At 39.8% G+C, this 15711-nt stretch overlaps 1 protein-coding gene across 1 annotated transcript in view; it reads left to right on the top strand.

Annotated features, from left to right (window-relative positions):
- The first annotated feature begins 2902 nt into the window (after positions 1–2902).
- UBE2W (ubiquitin conjugating enzyme E2 W) overlaps positions 2903–15711 on the top strand; it is a 32879-nt gene continuing 20070 nt past the window's right edge. The window contains exon 1 of the mRNA XM_042465229.1: positions 2903–2948. Within this exon, the coding sequence (XP_042321163.1) occupies positions 2934–2948 (15 nt within the window). The 5' untranslated portion in view covers positions 2903–2933. The remainder of the gene's footprint in view (positions 2949–15711) is intronic.

The following is a 15711-nucleotide window of genomic DNA, read 5'->3' as shown; positions in this document are numbered from 1 at the left end:
GCATGCATCATTGAAAAACCATACCTCCACTGTGAATCGAAGCAGCTTTTATTTGGCTGTCTGTAACAGGCCAATATCTTTCTGTAAATACTATGGCAGATGTTTTATTAATTGTTAGCTTAGAGATTTGTGCAATAAATAGCATGGGCAGCAAGGTTATCTTAAGCCGTTAGCCTATGCTTTCTCTAGAGGAAAAATGCCAGCTTGGTTGGAGATGTAGCAAATGTTATGTGTCAGTTGTATGTTAGACAGTACAGGTGTCCCTCCTGATTCTGTTCGGACCCCCCACCCCAAATCCGGAAAATACATATTCATGTTGCCATTGGTTGTAATGGCTGCATGCTCCTGGGCGTGCATGCCATTTATCCCTGCTTACCATCTGCAAAGGACCAGACCGCAGACTCCCAAGTCCACAAATCGGGAGGGGAGATGATGTATCTTTTTTCTATTGGAACAAATGGAAGCAAAGATCACAATGATTTCTTAACATAGCTGTGTTGGCAATCTCATCCGAACAATACTATGAGCCGATTATAGAGGGTTGGGGGAATTTTTGGTCCTGTTGTAACTGCATTTGACCTGATGGTTCCAGTGAAGATGGAATTTATTTCCTCTAGCTATTAAAATTATTCCAGGAACCAAAAACCAGGGAGACTGTTCTCAAGCTCTCTTATTCAAAGCCATTAGGTGGGTTGGAGGAAGATGGGAGAAGTTACCGTCTCACTGCCCCATCTTCAGGTCTGTAGCGGATTGTCTTTAAGAGACTACCTGACTGGAATTGCTTCTCCTTTCTAGGTGTAAAAGACTTGTTGACATAGAATATTATGTATGCATAGAAGGTGATAGAACTAAGGGCTTTATGGTACAGTAGTCTAGAACCTTCTGTGCCATGAAAACCTCTGCATACCTATTGAGAGCTAGAGTACCCTAGTAAGGTGGTGTTGTATTCCTTTGATAGTGTATGGTATTTCTGCTATGCTAGGGTCCATGTACTCAACACATCAAATGACAGAAACAACACTTTACTATAGTCCGTCCATATGTTTATCATTAATTTTTCATCCCCTCCACCCCCCTTTCACTTAGTTTTCTCCTTTGCCTTACTTGTTAGATGAAGAAATGGGAACAATTGCGGCAAATGTCTTGTGAAAAAAACTCATTTCTTGGCATATTCTGTCCTAGGATAAACCTGCTTGTGATGCTACACATACTACAGTTCATTGAGGTGTATTATTAGTGAGTTGTGGCCTTCCGTTATGTAAATTATAGCTTCTATTGCAACTGATTCAACAAGGAAAATGAATGTGTAAACCTCATAGGAGCAAGTAGAAGAAATAAAACAGCTATACTGTGGAAGAGTAACAAAATGATTCCTATCAAATATCAAACCACTCACTGATTTATAAAAGCATTAAGTGAGAGTATTCTTTATTTGATACATGCCAAGCTTTCTCTCCATGTGAACATAAACAGTGCTCTAACAGTTTTCACCTCACTTAAATCTTAATGCATTTTCTGCTTTGGTCCCTCGTTTGATTGAAGACTTGAGATACAGAGGCAAACGTTATCTGTTGCTAATGGTCCAGTACAGCCCTGTAGAAAGCCCACAAAGTACGAACCTGTGAAATGTTTATTACTTGCTGAGTACTGTAAAAGGTATTTTCCCCTGTTGATGAGGTTGTGAAGTCGTGTCTGACCTTAGGGGTGGTGCCCATCTCATTACTAAGCTGAAGAGCTAGCATTGTCGAGACTGCTCTGTGCTCATGGCCAGTAGATAGACGCTGTTTACCTTCCCACCGAAATGTACCTATTATTAAGTGCTTCTCGGTACGAAATTAATTCGTTCCGCGGCCGCTTTGTAACCCGAAAACCTGTAAGCCGATGCCATAGGCGCTATGGGGAAAAGCCGCGATTCCGTGCGAAAGCCGAAAAAAGCACCAAAATTTTTTTTGTAACCCGAAAAAACATTCGTAACGGAACAATTATTTCCTATGGGATTTTCGTATCCCGAAATTGTAACATGGTTTTCGTATCCGATGGACACGTACTTGCCTTTGCATACTTTTGAAACTGCTAGTTGGCAGAAGCTGGGGCTAGCAATGGCATCACCCCAATTGCAAGCCCTGGGCCTCAAACTTGCTGACCTTGAAATCAAGTGTCTTCACCACCTGAGCCAATGCATCACCTAATATGTGTGTGTGTGGGGGGGGGTCTATATGTATCTACACATACACATGTACACCCACAAATATATAATATTTGTTGTTGTGTGCTTCAAGTTGTGTGCCTTTGGTGCCTCAGAGGACAGCTTGGCAAACAACCCATCTGAACAAACCTTGCCAAGAAAACCCAGTGATGGGATCGCCTTGGGGGGTCACCAATTCAGAAAACAACTTGAGGCACACAAGGAGACACACACACACAGGTGCAGTATATGTATATGTATTATATATATCTATATAAACACACACATATATGCATTATATATAATGTGTGTGTGTGTGTATATATATAAAATATATATATGGAAGAAGGGAGCCCAAATAGCAGGCAATGGTCCTCTTGAGAGCCTGCAGCGACGGCAACTTCCAAAGAACTTATTTCTGAAGGACGTGCTTTAGATTTCCAGTCTCGGCCGAGGCCAAGGTCCTCTGCCTCCTCAGTTCTCCCTCAGAACCTTCCTCCCTTCTTCCTTCCTTTTCTTTCTCTCTCTCCCTGGATTTGGAACCTATACTATGCAGAGGCTTTGTGCGCATGCGCGGCCCTCAGGCTGGCTTGAGGCCACGTGACCGGGGCGGGGAGGAGGAGGAGGAGGAGGAAGGAGAGCAGCAGCAGCAGAAGGAGAAGCGGAGCAGCCGACGGCGCGCGGCTCCTGCCTCGCTCCGCGCGTCTCCCTCTCCGGGTCCCGGCGGAGGGAGGGAGGCGGATCCATCATGGCGTCTATGCAGGTGAGTAGCAGCAGCGGCGGCGCCGTTGTCCTTTCGTCCCAGGTGGAAGAGGAGGGAGGCTCGGCGGTTGGAGGTGAGGGAAGCAGAGGCCAGGCGCCTCTGGACGGAGGAGGAGGGAAAGGGTCTCGCCTGCCTCCTCGCTCTGGGCCCCGGAAGAGCAGGTGCCTCCCTGGCTCTGAGGGAGGAAGGGCCTGCCCTGTCACAAGGCTCCCTCCCTCGGCTCTTCTGAATGGTTTGACGGGGGAATCATGGGGATTCTCCCCCGCCTCCCTCCATCGAGCAAGGCGGGCAAGGAGGAATAACAGCAATGATAATAATAACAATAATAATAACAGCAATAAGGCTTTAAGGCATGCTTCCATCCATGGGGAGAGGCGGGTGAGAAATAATAATAGCAATAATAATAATAATAATAATAATAGTTTTATTAATTGTTCTTGATCCCGGCTTTGATCCATGTGGGGAGAGGTGGTTAAGAAATAATAGTGACGACAATAATAATAATAATAATAATGTTTCTTACCCACAAAGAATAATAATGATGATAACACCACAACAATTACACATCAACATAATAATAGTAATAACACAATACAACGACATGTACTTCTTATCTACCTCTCCTCATGGATCAAAGTGTGGGACAACAACAACAATAATAATACTTATTTCTTGCCCACCTCTCGCTATGGATCCAGGCGGGGAACAACAACAGTTGACAAAGAAACAACCGTTAAAAGTGACAGGGCAACAGGACCATTAGGGCGCCCAGTGGCTTTCCATGGCTGAGCAAATGCTGGTCTCCAGAGTCCTAGTCCAGTGCTCCAACCGCTACAACACACTGGCTCTCAAGTAATTATTACTACAATTGTTGTTATGTGCCTTCCAATCATTTCTGATCCATGGTGACCCTAAGGCAAACCTATCTATGGGCTTCTTGGCACGTTTCTTGGGGGAGTGGAGCATGTTGCTATTGCCATGCCATCTGAGGCTGAGAAGGTGTGACTTCTTGCCTAAGGTCACCCTGGCTGAGCTGGGATTCAAACCCTTGTCTCTAGAGCTACTACACAACACCAGCTCTCAAGTGGCTATTACTACTACTGTCCTTGAGGATATTTCCTACCCACCCCCCTCATATGCCTGGCTTGTTTTCATGTGTAAGAAAGCGACAGTTTGGGCTTAAGAAGGAGGTAGAAGGAAGGTCCCTCAAAGTAGGAAGTGTGGAAAGTCATTTCGACCTCCTCCTCCTCCTCCTCCTCCTTTCATACATTAGTCACTGTATGTTTTCTTTTTAATAGGAGTGGCATTCTGGCAGCTCTGTCACTGCTAGAGCCCAGCTGTTTGCCTGGTCTGGTTCTTACCTGCTGCATCTGGTCTCTGAAACTAGTGCTTCTTAACTCATTTGATGTGGAGGACTAGTAATTGTTCCATTGTGCTTGTGCCTATTGGTTACACTTTCCTTTCCTTCCTGGAAACCACTGAGGGACTGCCAGTATCCATCCAGGGGCCACCACTTTGAGCAGCACCATTCTAGATCAATTGTGGGCAGACTTCAGATAAAATAGAACCACCATCTTCATCAACTGGAGTCAAGTTCAGAATAATGAGTGGTGGAATAGACCCTATATACATAATGACAGCTCTGGGGAGTTCAGCACATCTGTGTCACTTATTGTGCCACACTGTGGGAGACCTGTGTGTGTGTGTGTGTGTGTGTGTGTGTGTGTGTGTGTGTTGTTTGCCTTCAAGTCATTTCCAACTTATGGCAACTCTATTATGGGGTTTCCTAGCAAGTTTCTTCAGAGAAGATTTACCATTCCATCCTCAGAGGCTGAGAAAGTGTATCTTGCTTAAAGTCACTCAATGGGTTTACATGGCCGATCCAGGATTCAAACCCTGGTCTCCAGAGTCATAGGCCCAAAACAGATGGGCTGAGACAACTGTGGCAGGGCTGTGCTGGCGCCGTTTGTGCAGGGACTGCAGTGGCTGCATGCGCCTGATCCTGATCCGGGCCACTGCCATGGTTTTGAACAGGACCAGCAAAAGGAGCATTATTTTATTGCTCCTTTTCGGCCCAGTTCATTTCCAGTGACATGGGTCCAGCACTGTTTCCCACTGCGTTCGGCATGTGTGTCATCTAAACGCTACTCTCCAAACATGGTGGGAAACTGCGTCATTTGGCCCATCTGTTTCAGGCCATAGTCCAACACTCAAATCAATGTACCACGCTGGCTCTCTTAGGAGACCCATATACATGTAAAATTTTGATATATGTTGCTGTAGAGTGTGGATTCTCTAAAACCCAGAACAGACGGGCCAAAAGAAGCGGCTTCTGGCCACTTTGGGGGTGTGGTGTTTACATGACACACATCCCCAAAGTGGCCCAAAGCTGTTTCATTGCCACATAATCCAGCTCCTGCTGGCGGAGTCTGGGTCCTATGGCGGCATCCCGCTTTGAGATCTGCCCATCTGCTGCAGGCCTTACAAACTATCTTCTTTGCTGCTGTTAGACAAATTTTTACTGGCCATCCAGACATCTGCTAATCATTCAGAGATCTGTGACAGAAAGATCATATTTTTACCTTCTGACTTACATCTTCAACTGAGAATGAGCTTTGAGCTGACAAGATTCTTCTCCTTCTTTTGGCCAAATCTCACCTTGGCCAAACATCCTTGCAATTTGCTTTTCCCAATAATGGTCTAGCATATAGAATTATTGTAATTGTAGTTTACTGTCTTGTGGGAACCATATGCAAAATACTTGTGGATTCATGCTAGGTAACTACATGAAAGTGATGGTATAAAGATACCACTATTATGGCAAATCTCCTCTGAACAAATATTGCAAAAAAACACCCATATACAGGTAGATTTGCCTTAGGGTTGCCATAAGGTGGAGATGACTTGAAAGCACACAATAACAAGTGTTTAAAGACAGAGTGCATTCAAATACAAGTTGAATGTAAAAACAAATAGGAAAAATGGCCCAATGCAAACAGCTGGAATCTGCTAAGGCTGTAATTACATTTTCTTTAAGCTGACTTCAGTTTATATAGAAGAATGGCAGCATACACATACAGTATTTCTATACATACAAACAATTCATTTATGTTCTCTAAGCATAACTAAATCACATGAACATATAGTACCTAGCACTTCTATACAGACTAATGGACATAAGTGTCTGAAATTTACTAGTCTCCAATCTGGTTTCTTTATACATGGACTTGTCAGGATGTTAGGAATTTGCACTGTAGCAATAGGAAAATAATTAATTTGAATACATAAACTTTGTAAGTTATTAGTAAAACACAGAAGACACATAAAGAGCAAAGCATATCCTTTCTTCTTTCTAGCTTTGCCCTTTTCATGCGGTATCATTTCTTCCACCTTTAATTTCACATTACAGAATAAGGCTGAAATCCTACATCAATCCCAGCCAGGGGCTCAGGGTCAACTCAGCCTGGCATTCTTCAGAGGTCACTAAAACGAGTACCCAGCTTGATGGGGGCAATTAGCTTACAGTTGTAAACTGCTTAGAGACTGCTCAGTGCGGTGTGAAGTAGTATATATATGAAGCTGCTGTAGCTGTTGCAGTGGAACATAGGAATAAATTCCCTTGAATTCAGTAGACATGTAAAAAATTGCTCTGGCCTGTTAACTTTGAAGGGTTTCCATTGCCATGATCTCAGAAGTATTGCTGAAAGAACTTCTAAAGTAATATAGTAACTGTGTCTCACTTGTTCCACTTAATTTATTTGTTTTTGGCAACTGTTTGCGTTAGTGAAATCCATTCCAGCTCATTTCTTGTTATACATGCTGTGCTGACAGGCATATTTGTTAAACTTTCAAATATTATGCTGTGGATTCCTTATTTTCTTAAGAGATTTGATTAGGAATGGATTTTGTTGTTGTTAATTGTCTTCAGAATCAATCTGGACTCATGATGATTAAGCACTGTTTATTTCCAATTTACAAGTCTGTATAGCATTATGGAACAATCCTGACTATTTTGAAATTGAGATTTCAGTTAGTGTTAACGAAGAATTCATAGAATGAAATATTCTAATAATTGTATATTTGTAATCTAGATATTCAGTAGCAGTAGTTTCCTGAAGATAAACATTAGTAGAAGTTGCGTGCTTTTCAATATACTACAGTGGCTGCATCCACACTTCAGAAATAATGGAGTTTGACACCACTTTAACTGTTGTACTCAGAGCTGTGGAATTCTGGGAATGGTAGTTCTGTGAGAACTTAGCCTTCTCTGTCAGAGAGCTCTGGTGCCAAAACTAACTACAAATCACAGAATTCCATAGGGTGGAGCCATGACAGTTAAAATGGTGTCAGATTGGATTATTTCTACAGTGTGGATACAGCCACTGTCACATATTTGTAACAGTTTAACTTGTAACAATTTAACTGCCTTGATGAGAATGAAGCAAATGTTGAAGGTTCTTAGGCTGAAAAATTACTTAGATTGGTTTACTCTTATCTATTTATTGTTTGTATGTACAGCACTGTGCAAATCTACGGTGCTATATAAATAAAGAATAATAATAATAATAATAGACATAGCATATATGACATAATCTGTTCTACAAGGCACAGTACAGTGGGCCCTTGGTTTCCACTGGGGTTTCGTTCCAGGCCCCCTTGTGGATATCAAAATCCGTGGATGCTCAAGTCCCATTTTACTATGCAATGCCATGGTAAAATGGTGTCCCTTATATAAAATGGCAAATCAAGGTTTGCATTTTGGAATTTATATATTTTTAAAATATTTTCAAGCTGTGGATGGTTGAATTTATGGATATGGAGGGCCAACTGTATTTCAGAGGAAGGTTATAACAAACTGCCTCTGAGTATTCCTTGCCTAAGAAGACTCCATGAAATTCATGGGACTGCCATAAGTCGACAAGTGACTTTAAAGTATAAACACAGACAAAAAACTAATTCAGCTCTGGTGAATAAATGTTTGCAGTTTGCTAGAAGGTTTAGGACTAATAAGTACCTTTCTGCTGGGTGTATAATTAAAAACCTGATATATATCTTTTTGTCAAACACACCTGAGAGCAAAAAGCGTCAGATACTGATGACACATCTTAGTACCGTATATTCTTGTGTACAGGTTGACCTCATGTATGTTTAGGGAAGCTTTTAGGACCAAATTCATGGATTTTGATATTACCCCCATGGATAATTGGAGGGTAGAACTTAGGAGAGGAGACGATTTTATCATCGGATTTAGAAGGAAGGGCGTGGAGAGAAATGGGGTGGTTGGTGGTCAGAGAGATCCAGAGGAGGAGGATTGGAGAGAAGGTTTTAACATCCAATTGGGAAGTGGAGGGAAATGGGTTTTTTGTGGTCAGGGGAAATCCAGAGGAGGTGGAGGATGGAGAAAGAAGATTTTAACATTGGCTTGACCTCTTTCACACACACACACGTCTTGTCAGCTCTTTCAGAAATCAGGAGCATTGGGGCTGCTTTTTAAGGACCTTTCAAAGCAATATTACTGTATTGACCCATTTGTAAGTTGACACTGGATTTTAGGGTCAATTTTTGGCATAAATGTTTTGACTTATAGTCAAGTACATATGGTATCATGAAATGTTAGTCTAATATTACGTTATATAATGTGCTAGCAGTCGTAAGAAACATAAGCTAATGATGCAGTTTAGGACTGAAATTTGTCAAAGTCAGATTCATTCTCGGGAAAACAAACTAATAGTTATTATATTTATTTGGGCCTATGCTATCAAAATAGTTTTTGCCATAGAATCATAGAGCTGGAAGAGTTTTCAAGGACTATCTAGTTCATGACTCCCAAACTTCGATCTTAGCACCCAGAAGTCGCAGCCAGCTTGTGGGAGCTGAAGTCAAAGCACCTGGGTGACCAAGGCCTGGTAACCACTGATCTAGTCCAGCCTCCTGTGTACAGGAATATACAACTAAAGCATTCCTGAAAGATGACAATACAACCCCTGTTTAAAGACTTCCAAAGAAGGAGAATTCACACACACACACACACACACACACACACACACACACCCCGGGGCAGACTGTTCCATTTACTATCAGGAAGTTCTTCTCATTGTTTAGGTGGAATATCTTTTCTTGAATTAAATACATTGATTTATGTTCTAGTCTCTGAAGCATCAGAAAACATACTCGTCCATCTTCCACATGACATCCCATATAATATTTATATGTAACTTTGTCTTCTCTTCTTCAAGCTAAACCTACTCTAAGTTGTTCCTTATAAGGACTTGGTTTTCAGACCTTTTACCTTCGTGGTCACTCTCAAAACAGCTTGTTAGTATGTAAGAACGCAATATCTCATGGTTCAAATTTTATGGAAACCATAGCTCTTTAAAATGGGAGCATAATTATGCCCCCCCCCCCAATATCATGAAAAAGAGATCAGAATATTTCACTACTTATTTTAACAACTTTAATCAGTCATACCCATTGCAAACACTATGCCACAGAAAGCCAGGGTTCTAGTGGACCTGTTTCAAGTTCTGTTCAGAAATCATAGGTGATAGCCAAACTTAGGGATTTTGGTTACAGTGTGCCCGCGTCATATGCGGCTTTCAGCTTACAGTACTCTGAAAACCACTCAATGGAACAGAAAATGGTGCACGTGCCCATGGCATGCTCACCGTGCCACAGCATGTGCACAAGCACCATTGTTTTGAATGGGGCTTGAACATATACAATATTTACCTTACACTGGGGTAGTCCAGAATGGGTCCCCCGCGTAAGGCAAGGATGCACTGTATAATTAGGAACTGTAGTTTGTTCAAAGTTTGAAATTGTTACTTCTGATTCCTTTCAAAGATATGGCTATTTTCACTACTGAAAAGTCTTGGTTTCCTACTGCATCTGAACTTGGCTTTTCTGCTAAAGCTGTGAGCCAGCCCAAACCCCACAGAAATAGTGGTTGACTTGAGTACATTTCCTGTATCTTGTGTCGATTATCCACTTAAAGATAATACTGCACCTTATATGATGGTATCGATGATATAATATTTATAACCTGCTCTTCTGCTACAAGTACACAGAATAGCATCCAACATAATGATGTGTTTATTACTATCCAATAAACACATTAACATATAATTGTGGTTTGGTAATTGATACATTTATAAAAAGCAGTTTATAAAAAGAGGAACAAAATGCAAGCAGGACTTAAAATAAAAGTACAGTGGCAAAAGTAAAATATGTTATACATTAACATTAATTAGGTGTTACATATTAAAAACCCATTGAAGACACAGAGATAAAGAGACATACTAAAGTCCTGGTGTCACTACCAAGAAGGCACTGTCTTTCCTGCTCACTTGCCGTGTCTTCTGGGATGGCACTCTAGAATAAATCCTCCGATGGTCATAATTTCCAAATAGGGATATTTTAAAGTAAGAACAAATATTCTGTAAAATAATCTGGTTCATGGCCATTTAGGAATTTAAAGATTGGAGCCAGTGGTTTTTATCTTTGTTCATTATTTTTTTAAAAAAATACAAAAATAGTACCTTCAACTTCATTAACAATATAAATGCATATGGTTTCCGTATGACACTTCTTTCTCTTCTGTCTTTCCATCAAATTAAAATTATATATTTATATCTATTATTTTGGTATTCTTGAGTAGCCTTATTCTAATGTATCTCCTTGAAATTCTAAATTCTCTTTTTATCCCTTTATCCCTCTCTTACTCAAATAAGATACACTTCTTGCTTATACTTTGTTTTCCTGCATGAAGTTAACACTTCATCCTTCTTCCTCTTCTTCTTCCACTTTTACCTTTATCTTGTCATCTTTTCTTTTACTTAGTTTATCTGTCCCTCTTAACCAATTTATAGCTTTTTTCTTATCTCTCAACAAAATTTTACAGCAACTTAACATCTGTATCCCATGCTTTGTCCAGTACTTTAATAATGGTGACCATTCCTTTTCAGATTTTTTTGCAGACTTTTCACTGATCAAAGTTGTTAATTTATCCATCTTGCTTAATTCATTTATTTTTATTAACCATTCCTCCACCATGGGAATATCCTCCAATTTCCACATTTTTGCCAATAATATTCTTACTGCCATCATGAGGTACAGAACTGTTCTCCAGTATTTATTCTCATTTTCTTTGCCTAGTATGGAAGTTAAGTTCAGTAAATATAGTTCTGGAACAAAGGGATAATGAATTTCAAAAATCTTCTGCATTTCAATATGAATTTTAAACCAATATTTTTTTACTTTGGAGCAGGCCCGCCACATATGATAATATGATTCTATCGCTTTCTGGCACTTCTAACATGTATTTTCTTGACATTTATAAAATTTAGCCAATTTTAATGGTGTATAATGCCCTCTATTCATAACCTTAATGTAATTTTTTTAGGTCTTGTTACAATGTAAATTTGTCTTTCTCTCTGCATTCTCTCATTCTTCTAGTGATATGTTATGCACTATGTTCTGAGCCCATCTTATGTATGTTTTTTATGGTTTCCTGCTCCAGGTCTCTTGTTAACAATAACAATAATGTATATTTTAGACACCTTCCCTTTGCCCTTTCCCCTAAGTATTCCATCCATCTCATTTTGTCCTTTCTCAAAACCCTCCAACACTCGGTCTTCTTTATATTTCATATTGTTTCTCTGCAATTAAACCAATGCATTTTTTGTTCATTTATTTCTAGTTCTTCCCTTGATCGCATCTCTATATTCACTTTCTCATCTTTTTTAATCACGTCTTTGTATCTTATCCAGTCCTCTCTATCTTCTCATCTCCTGTAAAAGGCTTCTTGAGTAGAAATCCATAGTGGAATTCTAGTATAAAATTGATCTTTAATAAGTGTCCATATTCTTAATAACACCTATATAAAGTAGTTTTTAAAGTCTTTTTTTTACTGTTACTTTATTGTACCATATGAATGCATGTCAGCCATATCTTATATTTGATGCCTCTAAATTAAGTAAATTTTTCTTCTTTAGCTTTATCCATTCTTGTATCCATAACAGGCCACATGCCCTGAAGTACTGTATAACTTTAAATCAGATACTGAACATCCTCCCTTTTGTTTATCATCTTTTAATATTGTCCAATTTATCCTGGCCTTTTATCCTCTCCAGATAAAATTTCTTAGTTTCTTATTCCATTCTGAAAATATCTTATCCTGCAATATAATTGGTAAATTAAGGAATTTTGGAGGGGAAGTTGACATGAGATTATATATACAGTATATGCTCTGACCTTTACTACCAGACGAAGATCTGCTTGGATCAGATGGAACTTCTATTCTGTCTTCAAACTTATTTTATGCTCATAACAATAATCCATTTGGGATTATTAAAAATAAAAATCATGGGAAACAAGATGGAAACAAAATGACCATGGCATGAAAAATAGACCCAAAGAGCTTTCTTCTTCCTCCTAGCAAGGAAAAGAACCACTGAAGAACAAGAAGTTCATATGTGTCCTAAATGATCCTAAGCAATAACATGATTTATTGCATCAAAAGCCTTTGAGGCATTCTAGGAAAATCAACATTATCACACATTGCCTGTCAGTCTCTCTACACAAATAATCCAGTATCTTGACCAAGACAGTTTTTGTTTCAAAATGAAGCCTAAAAATTAGACTGGAATGGATCCAAATAATTTTCATGAAAGAAATTCTGGAGTTGGGATGAAACCATACATAAAAAGCTTGAAACCATGCATGAACAGCTGCATAGCATCCTCCAGGTGTCAACTATAGCTATTCCTTAAGTGACACTTTGCTTCTTGTCATCCCCAAATCTAACCTCCCCTTGGTGCCATGTTCCTCTGAGAAGCCCTACTGAGATTGTCCCACCAGTGGTGGCCTGGAACTCACAGTAGGTCTTCGCTTTGAGAGTCCTCCCAATCCCTAGTCACAAGGCTGCTGCAACCACATCAAGCTCGTACTAACAATGGTAACCTTAATTGGGATTCCATAGTTTCCAGGCATTTGTTATTGTTCCCTGGCTTGACCCACAGGGAGGTGCAGGTAAGAAACAGCTAGTAGTAGTAGTAGTAGTAGTAGTAGTAATAGTATTAACCAGCCCTTATAACAGCAGTGCTAACCATGGAAATCTGAGTGGGTGATGTGTTGAAAATCCTCTCCCACCTTTTGCAGTTTCTGCTGCCTGCCTGTTAATTGTTGCTATTTTCAGTTGAATTAAAGATAATATAGGAAAATATTGTGACTCATTCAGATAAACCCTTTAAGTACACAAACCACAAAGGAATAGTCTGTCACTTGAAATGTTAGCATATTTATAGGATACTGGGTGCTTGGTTTTATTTACAGCATCTTGCAAAAATATTCACCCCTCCTCTTTGACGTCACATTTAATTGTGTTACAACCTGGAAAACATGCATTTAATTAATATTGTTACCGCTTGATATTGTATACAACACTGTGAAAGAGCAAAATATTTTTATTATTAATATGCAAACAAGCAGCTTCATCAAGACCATGAAGCTATCAAAATATATGTGGGATACATTTATGCAGAAGAATCAGGATTGTGTTGTGAAAACATATTATATTATGACCTTGACCAGTATTACCAAATATAAAGAACTGTTTTTCTGGATAGAGAAGGTTATCCACCAATACTCAGTGGCCAAGTGAGTTTGAGAAGAAGCAACCCAGAGGCCATGGGTAATTATGAAAGAGCTAGCTAGAGAGATCCACAGCTGATATGGAAGAAAATGCTCAAGGGACAAATATTATCCATAACTCCACAATGCTAGGCTGTGTAGAAGAGTGCTAGTCAGAAAGCCATCACTTAAACAAACTTGTATTAAAGCCCATGTGGAAGAACTTTGTTTTAAATTTACTTATAGTAATGTTTTCAGAACACTTTGGTCCCCCAAATGGCATGCTAAAAGATTATATAAATGGAAAAGGGGAGATTTCAGGTGAAAAGAGAATAAATAGTCCTGTCAGTTGACTGCTATTGTGATGGTTTTAGATCACTGGATAGAAAAATGCACCAATGCTTGCTAAAATGACTCTCTGTAAATAAGGACTCATTCCTGACATTAACAGAATGTATCATTGTGTTCTAAAATACTGATTAAGGCAGCAGTCCTAAAGATTTTTATATAGAAATAATTCCCACTGAATTAGTGGGGTTTAAACATGCATATAATTCTGTTGTAATTTGCCAACTCTTGTTTTTGACATTTATGTTTTTGTTTATACTCCACTATGCAAAAGCCTTCATTTCCATCTGACCATGAGAGTTGGTAGCTCATATTTCATTGTTTTCCCCTTATAATCAGCTAGTGTAAGAGAGATCAAGGGCAGTGTCTGTTTTCTAAAAGGTTTCCAGCTGCTTTAGGCTTCCTGCACTTTTAAGTGGAGTTAAAACACTTGTATTTATGAAAATGTTTTGCAGAATAAACACACACAAGTCTCTGCCTCTAACTTTGGGCCTCCCTGAATTTAACATTCTACTGTGCTTTTGTTGTATTTCCATCATGATCCGTCATTCAGTTGCATACTCTTTTGTTTCCTTTTGAACTATATGGGACATTCATTCATTTATCAGCTAACACAAACATTAAAAAAAATATCCACATTCTATTTTTGTTCAGCTGTTTTGTCAAATAAAAAGATCTTTCACCCAGTCATACCTTCAGAGGAAGTCAAGGGCAAACCTCTGAACAAATCTTGCTAAGAAAATTCTGTCATAGGGTCTCCTTAGGGTCACCATAAGTTGGAAACAACTTGAAAGCAACAACAACAACTTGTTAACTGCCATCAAGCCAACTTTGACTTATAGCAACCTTAATAATGAGAGACCTCCAGAGCCCTGCTCATGTCTTATCAGTTTTCTTTACTGTCTAGCTTTTACAGCCATATGTAAGAATTGGAAATTTGATGGCATGGGCAATCTTAACTTTAGTGCTCAATGATGTGTCTTCAGGATCTTGTCTAGTTCCTTCATAGCTGCTTTTCCAAGTACTAGTTTTTTGAATTCTTGACTTCAGTCTCCATTCTGGTTAATGACTGAGCCAAGATACGGAAAATTTTAAACTATTTCAGTGTCTTTATCTTCTACTGCAAGGTTATATAAATCATCTGTCCTCATTGTTTTTATTTTCTTAATGTCAGTTGTAACCCTGCTTTTGTACTTCCTTGACTCTTCAGTAACCCTTCCACATTTCACTATATTCTGCTAGTAGCATGGTGTCATTTGCATATTGTTGCTGTTCCTTCCTCCAGTTTCCATGGCTCCTCTCTCCAACCCAAATTCTGCTTCACATATGATATGTTCATTGTATAAGTTAAACAGATAGGGTAATAAAATGCAGCCTTGCCTGACTCCCTTGCCAATTAGAAACGATTCTTCCAGAACACAGCCACATAGCCCGAAAACTCCACAAAAAACTATAGACGCTGTACAGACCGGCGCTTTGCGCCGGCTTGCACACATACTAGGGTTGCCTCGGGGAGTCCTTTCCAGACACCCCGCAACCCTAGTATGTTGTAACGGCGGTGCCCATTCTACATGGGCACCGCCATTACGAAGTCACGGCCGCGCCGCCTCCAAATGGAGCAACATGGACATGACATCCTGGTGCCCTTTCCACAGGGCCAGAAGGAGCTCCATTTTGGAGCTCCTTCCTGTGTTTGTATCTGGCGCAGCCTTTACACGGCTGTGCCAGCAACACAAAGGAGAAAGGGGCCGAGTGGACCCTTTCTCCCTTTCCTCGCCACTGTTGG

Source organism: Sceloporus undulatus, chromosome 4, assembly GCF_019175285.1.
Source record: "Sceloporus undulatus isolate JIND9_A2432 ecotype Alabama chromosome 4, SceUnd_v1.1, whole genome shotgun sequence".
NCBI classification, from domain to species: domain Eukaryota; kingdom Metazoa; phylum Chordata; class Lepidosauria; order Squamata; family Phrynosomatidae; genus Sceloporus; species Sceloporus undulatus.
This window is presented reverse-complemented; position numbering and strand designations above follow the sequence as displayed.